The sequence below is a fragment of the Myotis daubentonii genome, chromosome 3 (genome assembly GCF_963259705.1).
Source record: "Myotis daubentonii chromosome 3, mMyoDau2.1, whole genome shotgun sequence".
NCBI lineage: Eukaryota > Metazoa > Chordata > Mammalia > Chiroptera > Vespertilionidae > Myotis > Myotis daubentonii.
The window spans coordinates 18716705-18736393 of NC_081842.1; the positions used below are offsets into that span (position 1 = coordinate 18716705).

General features: G+C 38.2%; 1 protein-coding gene and 1 pseudogene across 31 annotated transcripts in view; both read left to right on the forward strand.

The window, feature by feature from the left end:
* MBNL1 (muscleblind like splicing regulator 1) overlaps positions 1–13538 on the forward strand; it is a 194483-nt gene extending 180945 nt beyond the window's left edge. For 15 of the 31 annotated variants that reach the window (XM_059686817.1, XM_059686840.1, XM_059686842.1 and 12 more), the window contains 4 exons: positions 2421–2456; positions 3141–3235; positions 6363–6437; positions 10071–13538. In XM_059686817.1, coding sequence (XP_059542800.1) covers positions 2421–2456; positions 3141–3235; positions 6363–6419 — 188 coding nt within the window. In that variant the 3' untranslated portion in view covers positions 6420–6437; positions 10071–13538. Of the gene's footprint in view, positions 1–2420; positions 2457–3140; positions 3236–5088; positions 5277–6362; positions 6438–10070 lie in introns of those variants that run through there. The other 16 variants (XM_059686825.1, XM_059686831.1, XM_059686834.1 and 13 more) reach the window with 7 other exon arrangements.
* On the forward strand, positions 7255–7399 carry LOC132232235 (small nucleolar RNA SNORA48; annotated as a pseudogene).
* Positions 13539–19689: the final 6151 nt, after the last annotated feature.

A 19689-nucleotide genomic window follows, 5' to 3' on the forward strand; every position in this document is an offset into this window, starting at 1 on the left:
CCAACACAAAATCCATCAATTTTTCTATAGTCAGATCTCTAGATAAAATTTCAAAGAATTACACCTAATACTTATCATAATATACCTACATAAGCTTGAATTATCACATCTAAATTTGAACTTCCAACCAATTCTCCATTGTTTCTTTTTGTCTCTCCTACTTCTTTTCCTTCTCCTTGAAGTAATTTTAACTATGCATACATCTCAGTTGTAAATTTTTTCCTAGTTGTTTTTCCTATATTGTCATACAGATCAATTTAAAAATTTAATCTTAAAAAGTCATGTAATTAAAGTAATGCACTCTTCAGAAACACACCATTCTGCCATGCAAATATCTTTCATAGGGGAAATTCCAAATTGACAAATACAGTCATTTAAATTTGGTCTTGTGCTGAATATTGAGGGAAAAGAATGTAATTGGCTATTTGTGCATCATTATAAGTAAATCAAACCATTCGATGTTAAAATGGACATCATGATCATTTCAAAAGTGATTTTTGTTTTTGGTAAGTGGGTCCTACAGCATTATGTCTTCATATTTGTGAGTTATTGCACCCTAGCTAGTATTTTCATTGCTGCCTTATGTTTATTTGCTGCAAACCCCTCCCCAGACTGTGTGTATTGGTTATAATGGTAATGAGGAAGATAACTCAAACTAAAATTCAAATAATAAAAGCTGCAGGGTTTTAGAGAGATAGGGTGAGGTTAACTCATTTTCAGCATGTGCAGGCTTAATTATGCATGGGGTGAAATACAGTAGGCAGACTGCAGCATAATTACAAATAAGAAATTTAAAACATGAAACCTTTGCAATATTTAAACTAGGTTTGATGTTCCTAAAATACCATGTTATTCTTTGTCACTCATCTTTTCACCCTCTCGCCCTCCCATTAGAGGATAGTGCTTTCACAGACTCAGTTGTACAGTATTCAGTTTTGCTTGCTCTACTGTCTCAAAGTAACATCCCTGTGATCGCCGGTTTGTTTTGTTGTCTTTCACACGTCTTTGACTCAGTAGCTGTAGCAAGTGGCAGAGGTCTTCAGGTGTCTTAAATAATGCCCATCGCTGTAATAGAACTCCACCTGAGAGGCTGCCTCCTGAGCTCCATTACGGAGTTTAATCACTGCTTATTGTGGCCACAGTCTAATTGTGATCACAGACTCACTGCAGCTGTCCCAGGGATGCCTGTGGAGGAGTCGGTGGTTGTCAATGGCAGCTTTGTTTGGTAGCGCTGTCTCTGACAAGACTCAATTGGCAGATATTTTTCTAACAAATGTTCATCCCAGATGCTGCTAGTATGTAAATAGGATGTGCCAAGATTCAGATAGAAGTGTAAAATCATTGGAAATATTAAAATCTCAAAGTCTAAAATAATCTCATAGAAAGAACAAGGGATTCTGTCGTTGAGAAAGTGCCCTGTACTTGGCAAAATAAATTAGATTTTTTATGTTTATATGTGACAAAGAAAAAGGAATACATATGTACTGTTAATTTAACATCGTGGTCGAGGAATTGTGAACATCAGTGCTAACACCACATATGTAATGTATGTATCTTCGTTATCTCCCATTCAAGGTTTTTACTGAAGTCTAATTACCAATTTTTGTGTGTGAAATTTGCTAGAATATTGGCTATTCCAAGAAGTCCTGAGGGTCTAAACCAGCAAAGAAAACTAGTCTGTTTTCCTGGATACCAAGTAAACCAATTTGAAACATGAAAGTATCCCCTCTAAATATTCTTCCTGCATTTAAAGTCCGAGCTCAGGCAGTACAGAAATTTCACTTTCTCTTTACCCATAATTCATTGCTCGGTATCCCTCCAAATAAAATGGCCATGTGGATGATCACAAGCCCTTGCATGTCTGTGTGGTTGCTGCTACAATGAACAGGAAAGTAAAACCAAGGGAATGAAAATGAATGTTCTGGTTTCCTTACATTGTCAAGTCAGCTTTGTGCACTGAATTATTCAGCATTTTAATAATAAATAATATGTTTAATTATTTAACATGTGCTCAATATAAAGAAAATGCTAATGAGTTCATATGTGAAAGTCAGAAATGGCAAAGCGGCAAGGTGGCTAGTCACTAGGTTAAAACGAGACAAACGACAGTATTATTTTTAAAAGAATTAAGGTGGTTTAAATTTTTCCCCCAAATACTTGTATTTAATAAGGCAGCAATTAGGAGAAACAAAGTGTACCAGCAGACAGTTGAACTGGCTTTTATTCTTCACTCGAGACTAGTTCTAATTGATCACTGTGCTATTGTATGATTTGATTGTGCTGACAGTTACATGCCACTGTTCCCATAATAACAATTTTTCTTCTTTGTTCAAATGAATTTCCTAATTACACGTGTGATGGGATGTTTTAATTCTTTTCCCTTTCAAATCCACCTTCCTGTTGCAATGCATGATGGGCAGGCTCAATATTGTGCATGACACCCGCTACAAGTGTTGGTAGGTGCCAGCTTTGTTTCTTGATTATCTTAAACCTATGGTGCACCTCACAGCCCCTCAAAATCCACTGCTAAGTTTAACTTATATCTATTGGGCAAGTCCATTTCCCTTTTACTAACACCTGTCAATTAAATGTCATTTTCTATTTAATTGACATGGACTCACATAAATGTTTTCTTTACACACAACTTTCCTTTAGTCACCTTTGGTGGATTTTGATTGGACTATGAGTTCTAGTGTGTAAAAAAATCTATCTCATAAAAGTAATATATTGTATATTTTTATAATAATAAATAAGAAAAATTACTTTCATTCAGTTAACTATATATATATATGAAGTAATTACCTGTATGTTGATTTAGATTTAGAATGTCTATGAACACTATATAAAATTCTTGTTTGTGACTTAGCAAAGTTAGCCTGTTTGTGTCAATTTTCTTAATTTGATGGTAACAAGCTTTTTTTTCCCCTTTTTTTTTTCTCTTTCATCTCCCTTCCCCTTCTCTCCTTGGAATGTTGTCCTGCTTTGCGCTGTGATTGCATGTCACTCGCTGGTGATGATGTCCCGTCACATGGCTTATTGCTGTGATAAATACCATACCCAATTATCTCCTCCATGTTGCCATGGTTTCCATATTGCTACACTCTTCTGTATGTTTGCTTATATGATTTTCCCTCCGAAAGTTCCCATGGTGCACGGTGCTACGCCAGCCACTGTGTCCGCAGCAACAACATCTGCCACAAGTGTTCCCTTCGCTGCAACAGCCACAGCCAACCAGGTTTGCTAATTTACAGCTTCGTTTCTTAAAAACCAACTCTGATAGGGCTCAATGCAATAGCCCTTACGCACGGGGATTTCCCATTGAGGTCAGTGGGAATCGTGTGTACGTGAGGGCTGTCGTGGGTGCTTAATAGCATGGGGTTTCAAAGATTCCTCTTGTTGGCCTACACATTCTCTCTACGATGAGCAGCAGAATGCTTTTTTGCCATTTATAAGTGCTCCAAAGTTGTCGCAGCTCCATTTCTAAAGCTACTAAAATTATATTTACACAAGCAATTCTCATTTGGTCTCAACCAAACATGCAGGTATTTTGACTGATCAAAAAATGTAGCTAATTTTAAGGTTTTTATTATTATTAATATCTGGTACGTACAATTTCTCAGTTCTTGCCTAAATTCTTAATAGAAAGCACAATATTTAAATATCTAACATATGCCACAAAGAAACACTCTTGTAAATTGAGTTTGTTATAAATTTGTTAAAGTTTTGTTTGTTAAGCAGATTGCATATTCAAAATAGATTAAATTCATGTTCACATTTTGATTCTTATTTCTTTAAATGAAAAAAAAATTTTTCTATCATTGCCCACCTTAAATCTTGGGGAGTTATGAAGGAAAAAGACAATCAATTCTGTGTTCCATACACGTTATAGAATAACAATTACACAGGTTACTTTTAAGTAAGAGGGATCTGTTTCAGAAATTTAAATTTAATGGTATACGAGAATGACTATGTTTTAAATATATTTTATTGATTTTTTTACAGAGAGGCAGGGAGAGGGACAGAGAGTTAGAAACATCAATGAGAGAGAAACATCGATCAGTTGCCTCCTGCACACTCCCTACTGGGGATGTGCCCTCAACCAAGGTACATGCCCTTGACCGGAATCAAACCTGGGACTCTTGAGTCCGCAGGCTGACGCTCTATCCACTGAGCCAAACTGGTTAGGGCGAGAATGACTATTTAAAAGAGAATGATTATTAAAATATTTATAATTTAAAAATTGACATTGATTCAATGAGCATTGTCATTGAATAAAATTTATATGTAGTAGGTTTTGGCTTGAATATCCAGATATATTTGTTATGAAAGCAAAGTTCAGTAGGGTTAATAGCATATGAAAAAATTTAGAGCCAAATCAAATTTCATATAACCCATAGACTAAGGTTAAACGTAGCCAAGTGAATCTCCAAAGAGCCTGTATGAGATGAGAATCAACACATTGCCCTTGGGAAAAGAAGACCAATTAAGTGCCATTTGAATATGTAGTTATTGCTATGAGGAATAGCCACCTTATTTCTACAACACACTGTATTCTGTTGAAGAACTAAAAACTATTAGGATAGCCATTGAAAACTCAAAAGCAGTATAGGGATGCATCTTAAAGATTCCCACAAGCTTTAAACATTTCTTGGCAAAGACCATTCAGTAGTTTTCCTGCAGCTTGTCAAAATAGCCCTGGATATATGCTAACACATCAGACTCATTTACAAGAATGCTAGATTGTGCGTATGTAGCATGTTAGTAAGTAATCTATGGCAGGCCTTTCTTAATGGATTCAATGCAATCCATTTATGGGGTAGATCGATGATGCCAAATTCTCCTGTGTGTACCATGCATGACTGTAGAATTGCTGGTGTAAGCAGAACTATAGCAAAGCAAATTCCAACATGCCCTTGGCCACCTGGGTTGTAGGGGACACTTTACTTTTTTTGCATTGTGCTGTGACCATTTCATGCATAATCTTGGGTCTTCATACTGTTTTACAACCAAAAGAAAGACAAGGGAATGGATATATATATACACACATATATTATATCTACATATACATACATATGTATATGCCTACAGTACATTAGCGATGCTGGAAATAGCTGATGCCACAAAATGCAGCCTGCATGCTTGCAGAAGTTTATAGCTGGCCCTTCATCTGCATCGAGTGGTGGTGTTGAAGGTCCTTGGTATGTTTCGACAGCCCCATCCCTGATGCTTCTACACTGTTGGGTGCAACATCCTGTCCTGCAGCAGCAGGAAAAATGGTATGAGAAGCTTCATTATGCTTGGAGCACATTTTCGTGCCATTTGCCAATGCTGTAAAACTGTGTAAAGGTGTCAAGCTGAAAAATGGAAATAAAAGCGAGACCTATTAATTCACACTCCAGGCGGTGGATTGTAATATGTTGCCTTAGTCTAGGACCTCTAAATTGAAACAACAACAACGAAAATGCCTTCATGTATGTGATCTCACTATCCTCCCACCAACCTTGCTGTGACGTGGGATTCATGCCAGTTTGTAGGTGACGAAACTTAAGCATAGAGTCATGAAGGGCTTTGCTCAAGGTTACGCGGTAGGAAATGGGTCACTAGTGTTAGAGGCTGTGCTTCCAGTCCTCTGAGAGTCCTCACCTCTGGTGCTGCCACTCCTGTTAGCAGCCGTAATTCTGCGTTGGGGGAGAATCAGGCTACATATTGGAAGCTCTTGGCTTTGGGGACTATTGAAATAAGTCACTCTCTATTGGTTTCTTATTGTATTTTCTCTCAAGATTTTTAATTCTCTTGCCCATTTATAATACAAAAAAAAAGGTGCAATCAGGATTCAGAAATAGGTTGTGATGTAAATTTATGCTCTTACCCAGTTCTCTTGAAGTACGCCTCTGTAATTCCTACCCGGTATTTTAAATTGGAAAAGAAGTTAGATCCCATAAGTTGAACCAAAGAAAATGTTAGAAATTGGTTGCACAAAAGTAGGCAAGACATTTTCTACTTTGCTGTTTGGATTACTGAATAACTCAAACCACAGGGGTGTGGGTGTGTGTGTGTGTGTAGGCCAACAAAAAGGGCTTCTTTTAATTACTGCTCTGCATGAATTTTTGATAGTTTTACTTCTCTTACTTCTTAAAATCCGATAACATTGGTAGAATAGTATTTAACACAAAGATTTTAAAACTGAGTTGCTACTTTGACATTATGTTTACGTTAACTTACTGTTCTGTTGACCAGATAAGGACTGTCACCTGACAGCTGAACTTCACTTTTCTTAAGAAATTTAATATTGAAATGTTTTCATCTCTTGATTGTTGGCTTGCTTGCATGGATCATTCATTAAATAATTTTTTATTTGCTAGATACCCATAATATCTGCCGAACATCTGACTAGCCACAAGTATGTTACCCAGATGTAGAATTTTCATCACTAAACAGTAAGTTTATTATGTGATACATTGTATATATTCATGACGGTATTTTTTAACGATAGCATCTATGTAATGTTTGCAAACTTTCAGAGAAAGTACTTATGCAGAGCTCATATTTTTATCTTAGATGGGTTATGAGGGATTTTATCATACAAATTTGTAATATGTTTATATCACTTAAATACACATAATACTTAGGGAAGGTAAATTTTGTTTTTAGTTTATATTAGAAATAAACCACAGGCCTGAAGAAAAAATATGACTTAAATCGATCAGGGGCTAGCAAACTTTTTCTTAAAAGACCATAGTAAATATTGTTGGCTGTGTGTGCCACGTGGTTTCTGTCACCACTCTTTTCTGTTACAGCTACTCACCTCTGCAAGAAACAATATGTAAGCGAAAGGGTGTGGCTCTGTTCCAATAAAACTTTACTTGCAAAAATAGGTAACATACCCTGACCGGTTTGGCTCAGTGGATAGATCGTCGGCCTGCAGACTGAAGGGTCCTGGGTCGATCCCAGTCAAGGGCATGTACCTTGGTTGTGGGCACATCCCCAGTAGGGAGTGTGCAGGAGGCAGCTGATTGATGTTTCTAACTCTCTATCCCTCTCCCTTCCTCTCTGTAAAAAAATCAATAAAATATTTTTTTTAAAAAATAGGCAACAAATAGGCTGTATTTGGCTCACAGGCAAGAGTTTCCTGATCCCTTTTGTAGATCCTCATTTTTTGGAGGGTGTGGGGGAGTGTATATTCTTAAATGAGAACATGCTTCACCTCACAGTATCATTAGAATGCAAACAGTGTGACTTTAAATAAATTTATGTAGCCCCTTGGCAGTGGGCAAGGAGACACCTGTTTGGTTGTGGTGCTCTTATATCAGTCAGGGACAAAGCAGAGGTACAGTTCTTCGTTCATCCTAGCTTGATGCCTGTGTTGGTGGCCAGATTGCTTCATGCCTGAGGCACATTAAAAAAAAGAAAGAAATATATACACACACTCATATATATGCATACACACATCTAAACATCCAAATGAGCTCTAGGTACTTTGAAATAGTCACCTTGGCAGATCATATAATTTCTGAAAATGTTGCCATTGCTCAAGAATGATGTGAAAGTCTTGTGGCTTGTCTTCAGACACACTGACTTAGATACTTTGCAAAGGTGGTCATTTTCCATGCTTAAAGGATATGCATGTGTTGTTGTTTCAGTATGCATGCATCCAAGTTTGCATATATGCTCAGAAGCACATTAGGTAATTATGTTTATATTTTAAAAGAGCCATAACATTTAAAACTGCCTCTGGTGAATAAGATGGGTGATCATTCTCTGTTGCTTCCTTTCATTCATTTCTCTTCATTAACACATTTGCAAGTGACTTTTGGGTGCTACTATGTGTTAATGACCATGTCAGTGAGATAAAGATGAATAGGCAAGGAGATCAAGATGTAAATTTCAGCACACTGTATTAAAATAAGAAAGGTTTGAATAAATTTTTCTTGGAACAATGATAAAGGAGCAACTCTCCCAACAGAGTCAGAAAGTAAGAGAATTCGGACAAAGAAGGTGGCCGCAGAGAGAAGAGAGGAGATAGGGGCCTCACAGGAGAAGGGACAGAGTGCCCTGTCAGGAGACGGCAGAGAACCAGTTCAGAGGCCCTTGTGATAATTACCCAAAATGAAGGCTAGCAAAGGCTGAGCCCATGCAGAGGAGGATAGAAAATATTTGGGAGCGGTTTAAGAAAGAAAGGAGGGACTCTGTGTGAGAAGTACTACCAAAGACATGCTACAGTCATGAAGTAAATGACTGAAAATGGTTTTGTCTGTTTCATAAGCTCTATGCAGTTCTGATAATAAAGTTTATTATTCTGAATAATAGCCACATGCTTGAATAAGCATATTAATTTGTAGTATGTAGGTTTGGAAGAAGAGTTCTTTTTACATTAAAAAATCTGTTTCAAGCTTTTATAGACATTTGGAGATATATATATATATATATATATATATATATTCTATTTCTTAGCAATAATCCAGGTTGCAAAAAATGATACCAAATGACCTTAAGTCCAGCACTTAGCAAACCAGTGGATTTGTCTGTATTGAAGCTTAGGCTCTTTGTAGTATACTAGAGGCCTGGTGCATCTTACAGTCCAGGACCCCTTGGGGGATGTCCGCCTACCGGCTTAGGCCCGCTCCCAGTAGTGGGCCTAAGCTGGCAGGCGGACATCCCCCAAGGGGTCCTTAGTGTTGCTGTACTCACCAGCCAAGAGCCTGGCTTCTGGCTGAGCAGTCCTCTCCCTGTGGGAGCACACTGACCACCAGGGGGCAGCTCCCACGTTAAGCGTCTTCCCCCTGATGGTCGGTGAGCATCATAACGACCAGTTGTTCCACCATTTGGTTGATTTGCATATTAGGGTTTTATTATATAGGATTTATATAACAAATGATTGGTTCTTTTCATGAGTTGCAATATTTAAACTTTTTTAAAATATATTTTTATTGATTTCAGAGAGGAAGGCAGAGGGAGAGAAAGATAGAAACATCAATGATGAGAGAGAATCATTGATTGGCTGCCTTCTGCATGCCACCTGCTGGGGATCGAGCAACCCAGGCATGTGCCCTTGACCAGAATCGAACCTGGGACCCTTCAGTCCCCAGGCCAACCCTCTATGCACTGAGCCAAACCGTCTAGGGCTAAACTGCTTTTGATTGCAGCAAAATGGTGGTTTCTTTCATTCTCAAGGTTGTATTCTAAAGTATGCTTTTAATATGTGAAGACTCTCTGATGAGAACAAATTTTGTATAAAAAACAGATCTACTTACAAGTACAATCTATTTCACTTAAATTTGTCAGGAACTTGAGGAATGATATTACTTTTTCTTGGCTGTAGGAAAAAATTGCTCCAAATGTTAAATGATCCAAAATAGTTAAAAGTATTATTCTTTTTTCCCTCTAAACACATAGTGTGGTAATCAAGCACCCAAATACAGATGCTCCTCAACTTATGATGGGATTCAGTCCCCCTAAGCCCATTATAAGTTGAAAATGCATTTAGTAAACCTCACCTATCCAACATCATAGCTTAGTAGCTGGTTTCTACTGAGTGCTTAGCATTCCCACATCAGTGCAAAGTCAAAGAAACGTAAGTCGAGCCCATCCGTAAGTCAGAGACCATCTGTAAGTCAGAGACCATCTGTATAGTGAATCGTGTTTAATAGGGCTTGTTGCATGGATCTTAATTTTGTAAGCCAAAGCGTTACTCTTGAAACCTATTGACTTTAGCAGAGAAGTAAAATGAATTTAAATTCTCCCCCACCACGATAGTGCTAAAAAAGAGCTCAGCTATGTTTTGTCCCTTGATTCTGCAAATTCGTTTTACACTTTTAGCTTAGTCTTTGAGAAGAGTCTAGAATTTCACAAAACTCTGCCTGTCATTGTATTCTCATAGAGAAGGTCAGCAAATTTAGATCCACTTGTACTTGTGCGGTGTTTCTTGTTTTTAAATGAAGATGTTATAATGTGCATGCATTCACACTAACTCAAGCAATATAATTAATATAATTTTCCTAGTAAGTATGTATTGGAACCTGTTTTGAGATGTCGTCTGTTTTAACAAAAACTCTGTCTTTTTTCCCTTGTAGATCATACTAAAGAGGAAAGGACAGTGTGCTTGGTTAGAGTAAAGGACGAGGTCATTAGCCATATTGTATATACCGTCCAGCAACCCCCACAAAAACCCCTCAGCCACAAGACATCCACATATTGCATGTTAACCAGAAGAGAAGACAACATGGAAACCCACTGCACACTGTTGCCTATACACTTTGTACATTTAATTGATATTCGTGCTGAGGTGATATACCTGTCTATAAAAGAACAACATCGTCTTTCTTTTCTAGCACAGAGTTATGCATTAAAAGATGCATACCTAATTAGTTTCCTAATAGATTCATGCCATCTTGAAAAGACAGACTATGGTGTAACCACGATTCTCTTATGTATTGGTACGTCTGTAGACCAAGGTATAATTTTTTAAAAATAAGTTTATTTCTTTCAAGGTTTACAAATAACAAAGGTGCACCTTGTATTTAAAATTGCCATTAGAGGTGAGAGCGTGCATGCACAGTCATTTTTGTTTAAGAGTAATATTTTTAATGTAATAGATTGTAAGATGCGGCGAGGGAGGGATCTGACAGAGATGAATGTGCCAAGCAAAACCACAACTGTGTATCTTTTAAAGCACATCATGGCTTTAAGTACCATGTTGTAAAGGATTCTCATGAAGTGCCATAGACTGTACATCAAATTAGAGTATTATTTCTTCAGTGTTATTGTTTTCAGAGCCACCTTTTGTTGCTTATTTGCTAGTACTAATCAGTCAAAGGGCACCATTCTTTTTTTTTCTTTTTTTTTTCTTCTTTTTTTTGGAAACCAAAGCTGTCTCAGAAATGGCCAATGTAACCACAGTAACAATAGAACAGCACAACACAATTTCTCTCAATACAGATAAACTCACACATACTGGAGATATATATAATAGATTATATATATATATAATTATTTTAATGCATTGTAGTGTAATATTTATGCATACTATACTGTCTAACATGATATTCAAAAGGGATATGCCATTTCTGAGACACGATAACAAAAAAAAATGTTTGAGGAAATTATTTTGCTTTTATTTATAGCTCTGTCAAAGTCAAAAGACTATAAATGCTTTGCAAAAATGGTTCCACATTTGCTTAAATGCTTCACCACAGTCACGTTGAAAATAGTGACTCTAAACAAAGAAGAAAGCAGCACTGTCATCAGATGCATGATAAACCAAAATATGAAAACGGGAGGTGTTTCATTTACCTAGCAATCGGGTGGGTTACATACTTGGGGGGATTTTATATGTAATTTCTTTTTTTTTTTTTTGTTCAGATTAACTGCTTATAGCCTTAGAAAGCCTTTTACAAAATTATAAAAAAAAATAGATGTGCATTCAGTTTTTAAGAATGGATTCATCCAAAGGAATTCCCTTTTTGTGGTTTGGGTGTTGCAGCTAGTAAGGGTATTTTTGCTCTGGTCAGCAGTTCTGCCAGCTGCTGAAGTAGGGGCCAGGTCACTGGTAGTTATAGTGTGGAATGGGAGAGGTGAAAGTTCAGTTGTAGAACTTTCCATACTTCCAAGTTTACTGCAAGTTTTTATGCTTGAGAGAGATGCTTTCTAATATAAGACTGATGTGTTGATTTTACTGATTGTACTGTACATCTATTAAAGCCTTAGATTATTACATTACGGGTTGGAACCCATACCAATGTAATTTCAATCGTGTTAAGAGAGTAATGGTGACTTCACATGTTATTGTAGTTAGTTACATTATAGAATATTACTTATTTTTCTTGTTAAAATGTAGTTTTTCATTTCCTACACTTATTAGATTTCATTTTGTATTAACAATTGAATACCATTTCAGTTTATAGGCTCTTGTTTTATTAGATTTTACTGATGAATTTTTCAAAATACAAAAAAAAAAACTTTAAAGTAGTTTTTCCTTCATAACATACTCAGTTTTGAATTACATGTAGTGTCATATGAATATTCGTATTATTGTTAACTAAATGATTTATATTTTACTGATTTAATATTAAAGTGTAAGAATGTCAGTCATTGTTAGTTCTTGTCTAGTTTTCATTAAAAGAACAAAGATCTTTTATATGGATATCTTATAAATATATAATCATTGCTAAGTAAGAAGTTAAGTTGTTGCTATCGCAACAATCCTGGCAGACAATTGAGTAATATTTTGATGATTTATTTTGTTTGTAATTAGTTATTATAAGAGGATCTCTAGAACCTAGATATTAGAATAAAATTTATTTTCTACTGTATCCATTTCAAATGTTAAAGTATTGTTTAATATTTTTGAAATCCCTGAATATCAGGCCTTGTTATAAATAAGCTGCATAATCAATAAATAGAACAAGGGACTTTTTGTTGATAATCCAAATACTCAAAGTTTACGTAATGAGAATTAAAGCGTGTGTGCAAACTCTTGAGGGTTGATTATGCTGCAATTGAGCATGTTGGGACGTCTAGAGAGAAGGTTGACTTTTTGCACTTCTGTATATAGTCAAAAGAGAGAAACCTGTATAATAGTAAGATCTTATTTTGAATAAAAACGTCTATAATTACAAGGAGTTTTGTTAAGGCTAATAAAATGAGACTGAGCAAAATTGCTTGCAAAAGTGGCACCGAGTTAGCACTCCGTACCCCTTCAAACATTTGCTTTGCTTTTTGTGGACAGCTTGTAGTTTGCCAGGATTTTTTCAGCTGGAAAGATAGGCCATCCTCCCGAGATCTCATGACTGACAAAAACTCCACTGGGCCAAATCTGCCTGAAGACCATTACCAAAAATAGCAGGCACTTCAACCGTTAAGGTGAAATCATGGATCAGATATTCCTCACATTTTTCAAAACTACTGCATGTTTAAAGCTTCAACGACAACAACAGCAAAAAGGAGAGAAAGAACTATACTAAGGACGTATTATTCTAATCAGTTTCTGCCAATTTCAGTGGTGTATTGTTCACACGCGCGTGCACACACACACACACACACACACACACACCAATCTTCAAAACAAGTAATGACTTTCACGAAATTGAAACTATAAACAGGCAAACCAACAGCACAGTGTAGCTCTAGTTGTTCTGTGATTGTTTTTTAATTGCCGTAGCAAGCCTGTTCTTTCAGCAGGTGAAAAGGTAAAACACAGTTCAAAGTTCATGGTTCTAATTTGCAACTCAGAAGCACTCAAAAAGTGAATGTGGTCACGGGCACTTGTTTAAGGAATCTGTGTAGCCAGCCCCCGCTCCCGCTGGCTCCCGCGTTGCACTTACCGGAAACCCCACCCCTTTCATCTGCTGACAGGACAGATGTGCTTGCTTTTACTCTTATGTAATCACAACTTACTTTCTGCTTGTAGTTGCTTACAATTATGTATTTTGTCTTGGGCTGCGATTTGTTTTACGCTTCTTTTATTATTACCGCAGTAGTTGACTTTGCTGTATGGAAAAATAAAGTGAAATTGCCCTAATAAAACTTCTCTTTCTTAAGTATCTTTGTGTCTCTGAGATTGAAGAGTAAATTTTTTTTTTGCGCCTTTCACATACGTGTGTGTGTGTGTGTGTGTGTGTGTGTGTGTCTGTCATTATGAACGCATCGTTATGAAAATCATCATCCGGTTTTAACTGACCGCAAGGAAGGTGATGCATCACTGTCTTTCTCGCTGACCCTCCTTTGATACCAGAAATGAGAATGTGAATCCTGATGTGTTGCCATCCCACGCCCATTGCTTCCTGGGAGATCTTGTCCTCCCCTTCCCTGACACTCTAAGTGCCGTGTGGTAGGACTTTAGGTGTAGCGGGGAAACTATAAGAGAAAAAAGAAATTGTCTTATTAATTCTAGATCGCTGTCTTTCTATTAAAGACACTTTACTTGCCCGACTTCCCCAGGAGTCTACTAACACTGGAAATCAGGCAATTTAAGAGAATATTTCAATAAAGACAGAGTGATTACACTTAATTTAGAGGGACAAGAGAGTTCACACACACACACACACACACACACACACACACACACACACAGCTGAGCCAAGGCATGACATAACTCACTCTTTTTAAAATATATATATTTTTAATTGATTTCAGAGAAGGGAGAGGGAGAAAGAGAGAGATATCAATGATGAGAATGATGGATCGTTTGCCTCCAGCATGCCCTCCACTGCGGATCAAGTCTGCAACCCTAGCATGTGCCCTGACCAGGAATTAAATCATGACCTCCTGGTTCATAGTTCAATGTTCAACCACTGGGCCACACCGGCCAGGCCATAACTCACTCTTGATAGTGCCTTTGTGTGTGTCTGTGTGAGTTTTTTAAAGGGTGAATTAAAAACTTGGTTGAGCTGAGGCCACGTTTTCCATATGGTGTTGACTTTCTGTTTCCAGAGACAGCCAGTGAAAGCCAGAGTTGCCATGTGGAGAAATGTTCTAATTTGATCAGACAGTGCGCTCGCTGTGACTGTGCCGCTTGGTATTTGGTCAAAGCTGCAAATTCTCCTCGCAGGTCAACGATCTTCGTCTAAACTTGCAATAATGTTAGTGTGATGTTTATAATTAATACAATTCTGTTCCTGGGTGAGTTCCAGCGAACATTCCTGTTATCCTGAGTAGACCCAACTACTCAAGGTGCTGCTTATCGACAAGAGAGCAGCTGCCCTAAGTGATGGTTCTCTAAAGCTGGGCTTTACAGCTTTTTTTTAGTGTCACAGCAAAACATCCGGCTCTCCAATTAGTGGCAGTAACTTTGATATCTTTCTTTTAACCATGTCATAATATTTTCATGTTAAGTGCATTTAATTTTATTAATCACAGCATATACATGCCTTTGAAAATGGTGTTGAAATAGGCTCCAGATGCTTAGTGTTCAGAAGGAGTTATTACTACAGTGACCACTAGGGGTCCTCAAGGCACAGGACTGGAGTGTGTTTTAGAAGTCTTTAGTTTCTTCTTTGGGAAACAGTATCATTTGCAAGAGCTATTATTTCATTGCAGACCCTTGACCCTCACAGAGGTCCCACTTTGGAAAGACCCTGAAGGTCAGTGACATGTGGCCATCTATTGTTTCACTGAGGCACATTTTTGAAGAGTAGCTTCCTTCAAACAGCAAACAGCCACTTAACATGTACCTGTTAAGTGGGACACTCGGCAAGATTTTGTTACTTCTTTAATTGTTATTACTCTGTTCCCTGGTGAGTCTGAGGCAGTTGCTCTAATATTGGAGGTACTCTATATGTTCTGGAAAAATACTATAATATTGTTCAAGAATTTGGAAACTTTTGAAAGCCTAGAATACACCCACTTTAAATGTTCAAAGTCTATTGTATTAACATCAGGACAAGCTCCAAAAATGTGAAGTACAGTGATTCAAATGCCCAAGGATTGTTTAGAGTTCTCTTGATCTGTCCAAAAGATACTGGGCCTCATGGAAATGATTAAAGCAGTCATCGCCGGCCCTGGCCCAGCCTCCGGCACATCCTTCTGGCCATGGTGGGTCCTCACAAGGAGCCGGCCCTAGATGGGGCTGTTGCATCGGCAGCACTTGGGGTGGGTGGTGCATCTAAAGCTACCTGCGGAGTGTGGCTGTGTGAGTTCACGCAGGCCCCAGAGTCCCCCTCCAAACTTCTCGGGAGTTGGACTTCATTTGGACCCACTGGGTCCTGTGTGTTCTGATCCCCAGAAGAGCAAAAGCCAGATGTGTGCTGGGGCTGACCAAGGCCTGGGGTTCAGGAACTCTCCTTCACACCCTCTGTAGCTCCCTCAGTGTTGTTTGCACCTGCCCTGGACACCCGTCATCCTCAGCTGCCCTGTCCTACCCCAGCCCGGTGACCTAGGTCACCAAGGGGACAGGACTGACTATCTCCTTTTTGTCTTCTGAGGAATCGGGCCCTCAGTTCTCTCCCCTTTTGCTACCTGAGCGTTTTCTTTGTTCATATAATATTTTACCTTTGCTATTTAAATGCGGGGAAGTGTGGGGTGGGGATAGCCTGCTCTTGAATTTACCATTTTAAGAAAAAATAGCCGTGGCAGTTAAAACACCGATGAAATCTGTTACTACTAGTGACTTATTTAGGTCTTTCAGAAATGACTTACAGAAGCAAGAATGATCAGTTGTTGTTTTTTCTCTCCCCAGTTGGGTTTCATAATGACAAAACAGAATTCTTTTTTTTGACAGATAAAGAATAAACCAGGGGGTTTATGCACGGTGGTTGGGAGCCTCCCGGTTGCTATGTAAATTCTAACTGCCACTCTCCCTCACGCTGGCCCCTGGGGTCAGCCTGGGGTGCTCAGCACCTGAACTTGGAACTGAGAAGAGCTCCGTGGCCAGGTTAAGTTGCAGCTTTGGGTGGGCTTGTGTGATTTCACTGCACTGAGCACAATCCCGCCCGAGAGAAACTGTAACTATTGCAACAAACGCCTAGGCCATGGTCATGATGAACACACCTCAAATCCAAGCTGCGGAAGAAAACATGCTTCCTGGGAGGGCCCCATATCTGGGGGACTCCTCGGGCCCAATGCCCCGCTTAGTAAATGTGCCCTCGCACTAAACAGTTGCTATGAGGGGGTTAAAGGATGAGTGATATCCTGCCACAAGTTCTAACTAAAAGGTAATCGCTTGGACCTTGATAACTATGACCAAGATTGTCCATTGCAGACAGGATACCCAAGTTCATAATGGACTTAGAAACCAGCGGTGATGGTGGCTCTGAAGGCCTGGAAATCAGTGAGCAGTCTGCAGCAGTCCACACTGAACTTAAACTTAGAGCAATGACGGGCCGTCGAGCCAGACAGTTAGCCAAGCAGACTTCCCAAGTTCATTTACAATGACACACAGCTCATGAGTCTGGAAGAGATGATCAGCTTACTCTTGCCCAGTCATAGTGTAAGAGTGGCAAAGCTAAGCAGAAAACCTAGACCCTGGAAGTCCCATAATATGACATAACTTTAAGTTGAAGATGAAGGTAGAAAGACATATGAGGAATTAGAAGCCTGAGCAGAGGCTGAACAAAAGGAGCCTTAGTAATTGCCATGGAGCAGTCAAACCCTGGACACCGGGGCCTCACCATAGGAAGAACCACTCTGCTCGCCCTGCTTTGCTTCACCCCTGCCTGGGCCCCTTCCTCTTTCACAAGTTCAACCACTGGTGTGTGGGCTCTGAGATATAGCAAACTGGTGACATCTGGGAGGAGGGGCTAAGGAATGGGGCCGAGGGAAGGGCTGGTTATGACAACTTTGTGCACAGTAAAGATAGGTACTGCCCAGGGAGACAAGTATCCCAGATAGAGGTAGGAACCAAACTGCATAGGAATAGGCTATAACTTCCTAAAATGATTATTTTTTAAGACATGCATTGAAAACGTCCTTCAACTCATAAATGTCTAGGCTGCTCACTAGAAATGGCACTGAAGCCCGGGAGCCACTGGGTGGGTAAGATCAAGGGTTCTGGAATCACACCACCTGGATTCATTTCTCAACTCTTCGACCTTGGAAACTTCTGACTCAGTTTCCACCCTGAGAAGATGGAAATAGTAATGCGAGTATGTACCTTGCAGGATCGTTGAGTGGTTCCCAGTCTCTGCTGCAGATTGGAATTACCTGCGGGATTTTTAAGCATTATCGATGCTTGGTCCCTAACCTAACACATTCTGATTTCGTTGCTATGAAGGCAACCACTGGGTTAATATAAGAATAGAGTGCCTAGAACAGTGCCTGACATATAGCAAGCAATGGACACATATCAACTATGATTGCTATTTTGTCATTACCCATTTTGCTAATTACTGCACTTAATCTTCAATTTTCATCCTAGTTCTTGGGTTAGACATCCCTTTCAAAGCAGCCATATCCACACTGTCTCTGTCTTTCCTGTTCAGCAGTGATATTTTTTTCTTCCTGTAATTTGCCACCGCAACAGGTCCTGCTCATTGCTGCACATGTAGTGAATATCTCAAAAGTAGAACAAAGTCCTTCTGACTCACTCTGAAAATGTTTATTTCATGTTCCCGCATGATATGATCACAGACCACAACCCATGTCAAATTGAAAGTGACTGTTTGAATGTAACCAAGATTAACTAGTTGAATTCCCCTTTTATTTCAGTTGTGCTCAAGAACAAATAATAGAACAGATGCAAGCATCATCATGAAAACTGTGCTGTTAAAGTATTTAAAGTATGTTATTATACTTATTGAAATAATATTTCTAATTACATTGGAGCAGCACTGATATACTTCCATACAATATTTTATCATAGGCTTTTTTAGGTGCTTGTATTAGCACTGACTCAGTTCCATAAACACATTAAAAATCGAGTTTCATGCCAGGCACCATGCTAGGCTCTGGGAAGATTGAATGGCAAGAACTGCTCAGAGTAATGGCTATAAAAAGATATATAGAACACTGAAAACCCACTGAGGTAGTATTTCCAACCTCTCACACTTGTCCCAAACCCTTTAAGTATGACACAAAACAATTAGAATGCGATTAAATGAAAACTACCCTCTCGAATACAATAATATAACTACCCTACTCATTATCCAACTCCTATTATCCTTAAAAATTGAATATTAAAAACTATTTATGAGTAAATGTTTATTTCAGCATTTTTAACAATATTAAAACCAAGAACAGTTTTTGTTTCAATCATTAATTAATAACTAAGCAAAGTATTATAGAGGTATGTGCTTAAAAGCCATTTTCTGAAAATTATTTAATTACATGGGAAAGTAATTTTAGTGGCAGGATTATATGGTACTTTTTAACTACTATAAGTTTTCAAAATTACTATTTGTTTTAGTAAATATTTATTGTTTTTCATTTAAATTATTTCATATCATTTTCCTTTATTTTTTACTTTGAATTCATTTTCATTGTTTCATAGACCACTCACCATTTAAGTAAGTTTGTCAAATTTAGAATATAAAAATGCACTGTAAAGCATGATGTCTTGCCAAATTATGTAAAAAATGTATGTTGTTTTATGGAAGACTTATAAAACAATGTCTTATAATAATCTTTGGTCTTAAATCTATAAAATTATAACTAGTTTCTGTGTGATTATATCATCCCCTGTATACATATTATTTATAGCACAAATTTCTATTTAAAATTAATCAATATGTCAATCTACTTAGTGGTTATCCCTTCTCCCGCCCCTCTCTCCAACAGGTACCCTAATTCATCACAATTGGTTAATATACATTTATTATAATTTGATTGAGAAAGACAACTAAGTGTGTGCAACAGACCTTAAGACAAATTTGCTAGCAGGGTCACTATATTAACCAAGGAGATGAGGACAAGGTGCTGCTCTCCAAGGAGGCGACATTTGCTCAGAAACCTGAATGACAAAGACGGTCTAACATCACTATGGTCGCATACCCTTTCAGCCATCTTTCCTGTCACATGTCACCTCGTCCTTTCCACTAAGTTAAATGCCACTGCACACAGAAGCATTCTTTTCCCTCCTGACACTGTGAATGCAACATTATTTCTTGCTCTATTTTCTTAGAGCTTATTGCTTTGACCACTATTTCATTACTTTTTTATTCTTCCCGATAGTACAGGCTCATTGTTGACAACTCTGAACCTCCCCAAAGAAAAGGTACTTTCTTACCAGCAGGAGCCAGTCTTAGTCCCTCTCTGTGTGGC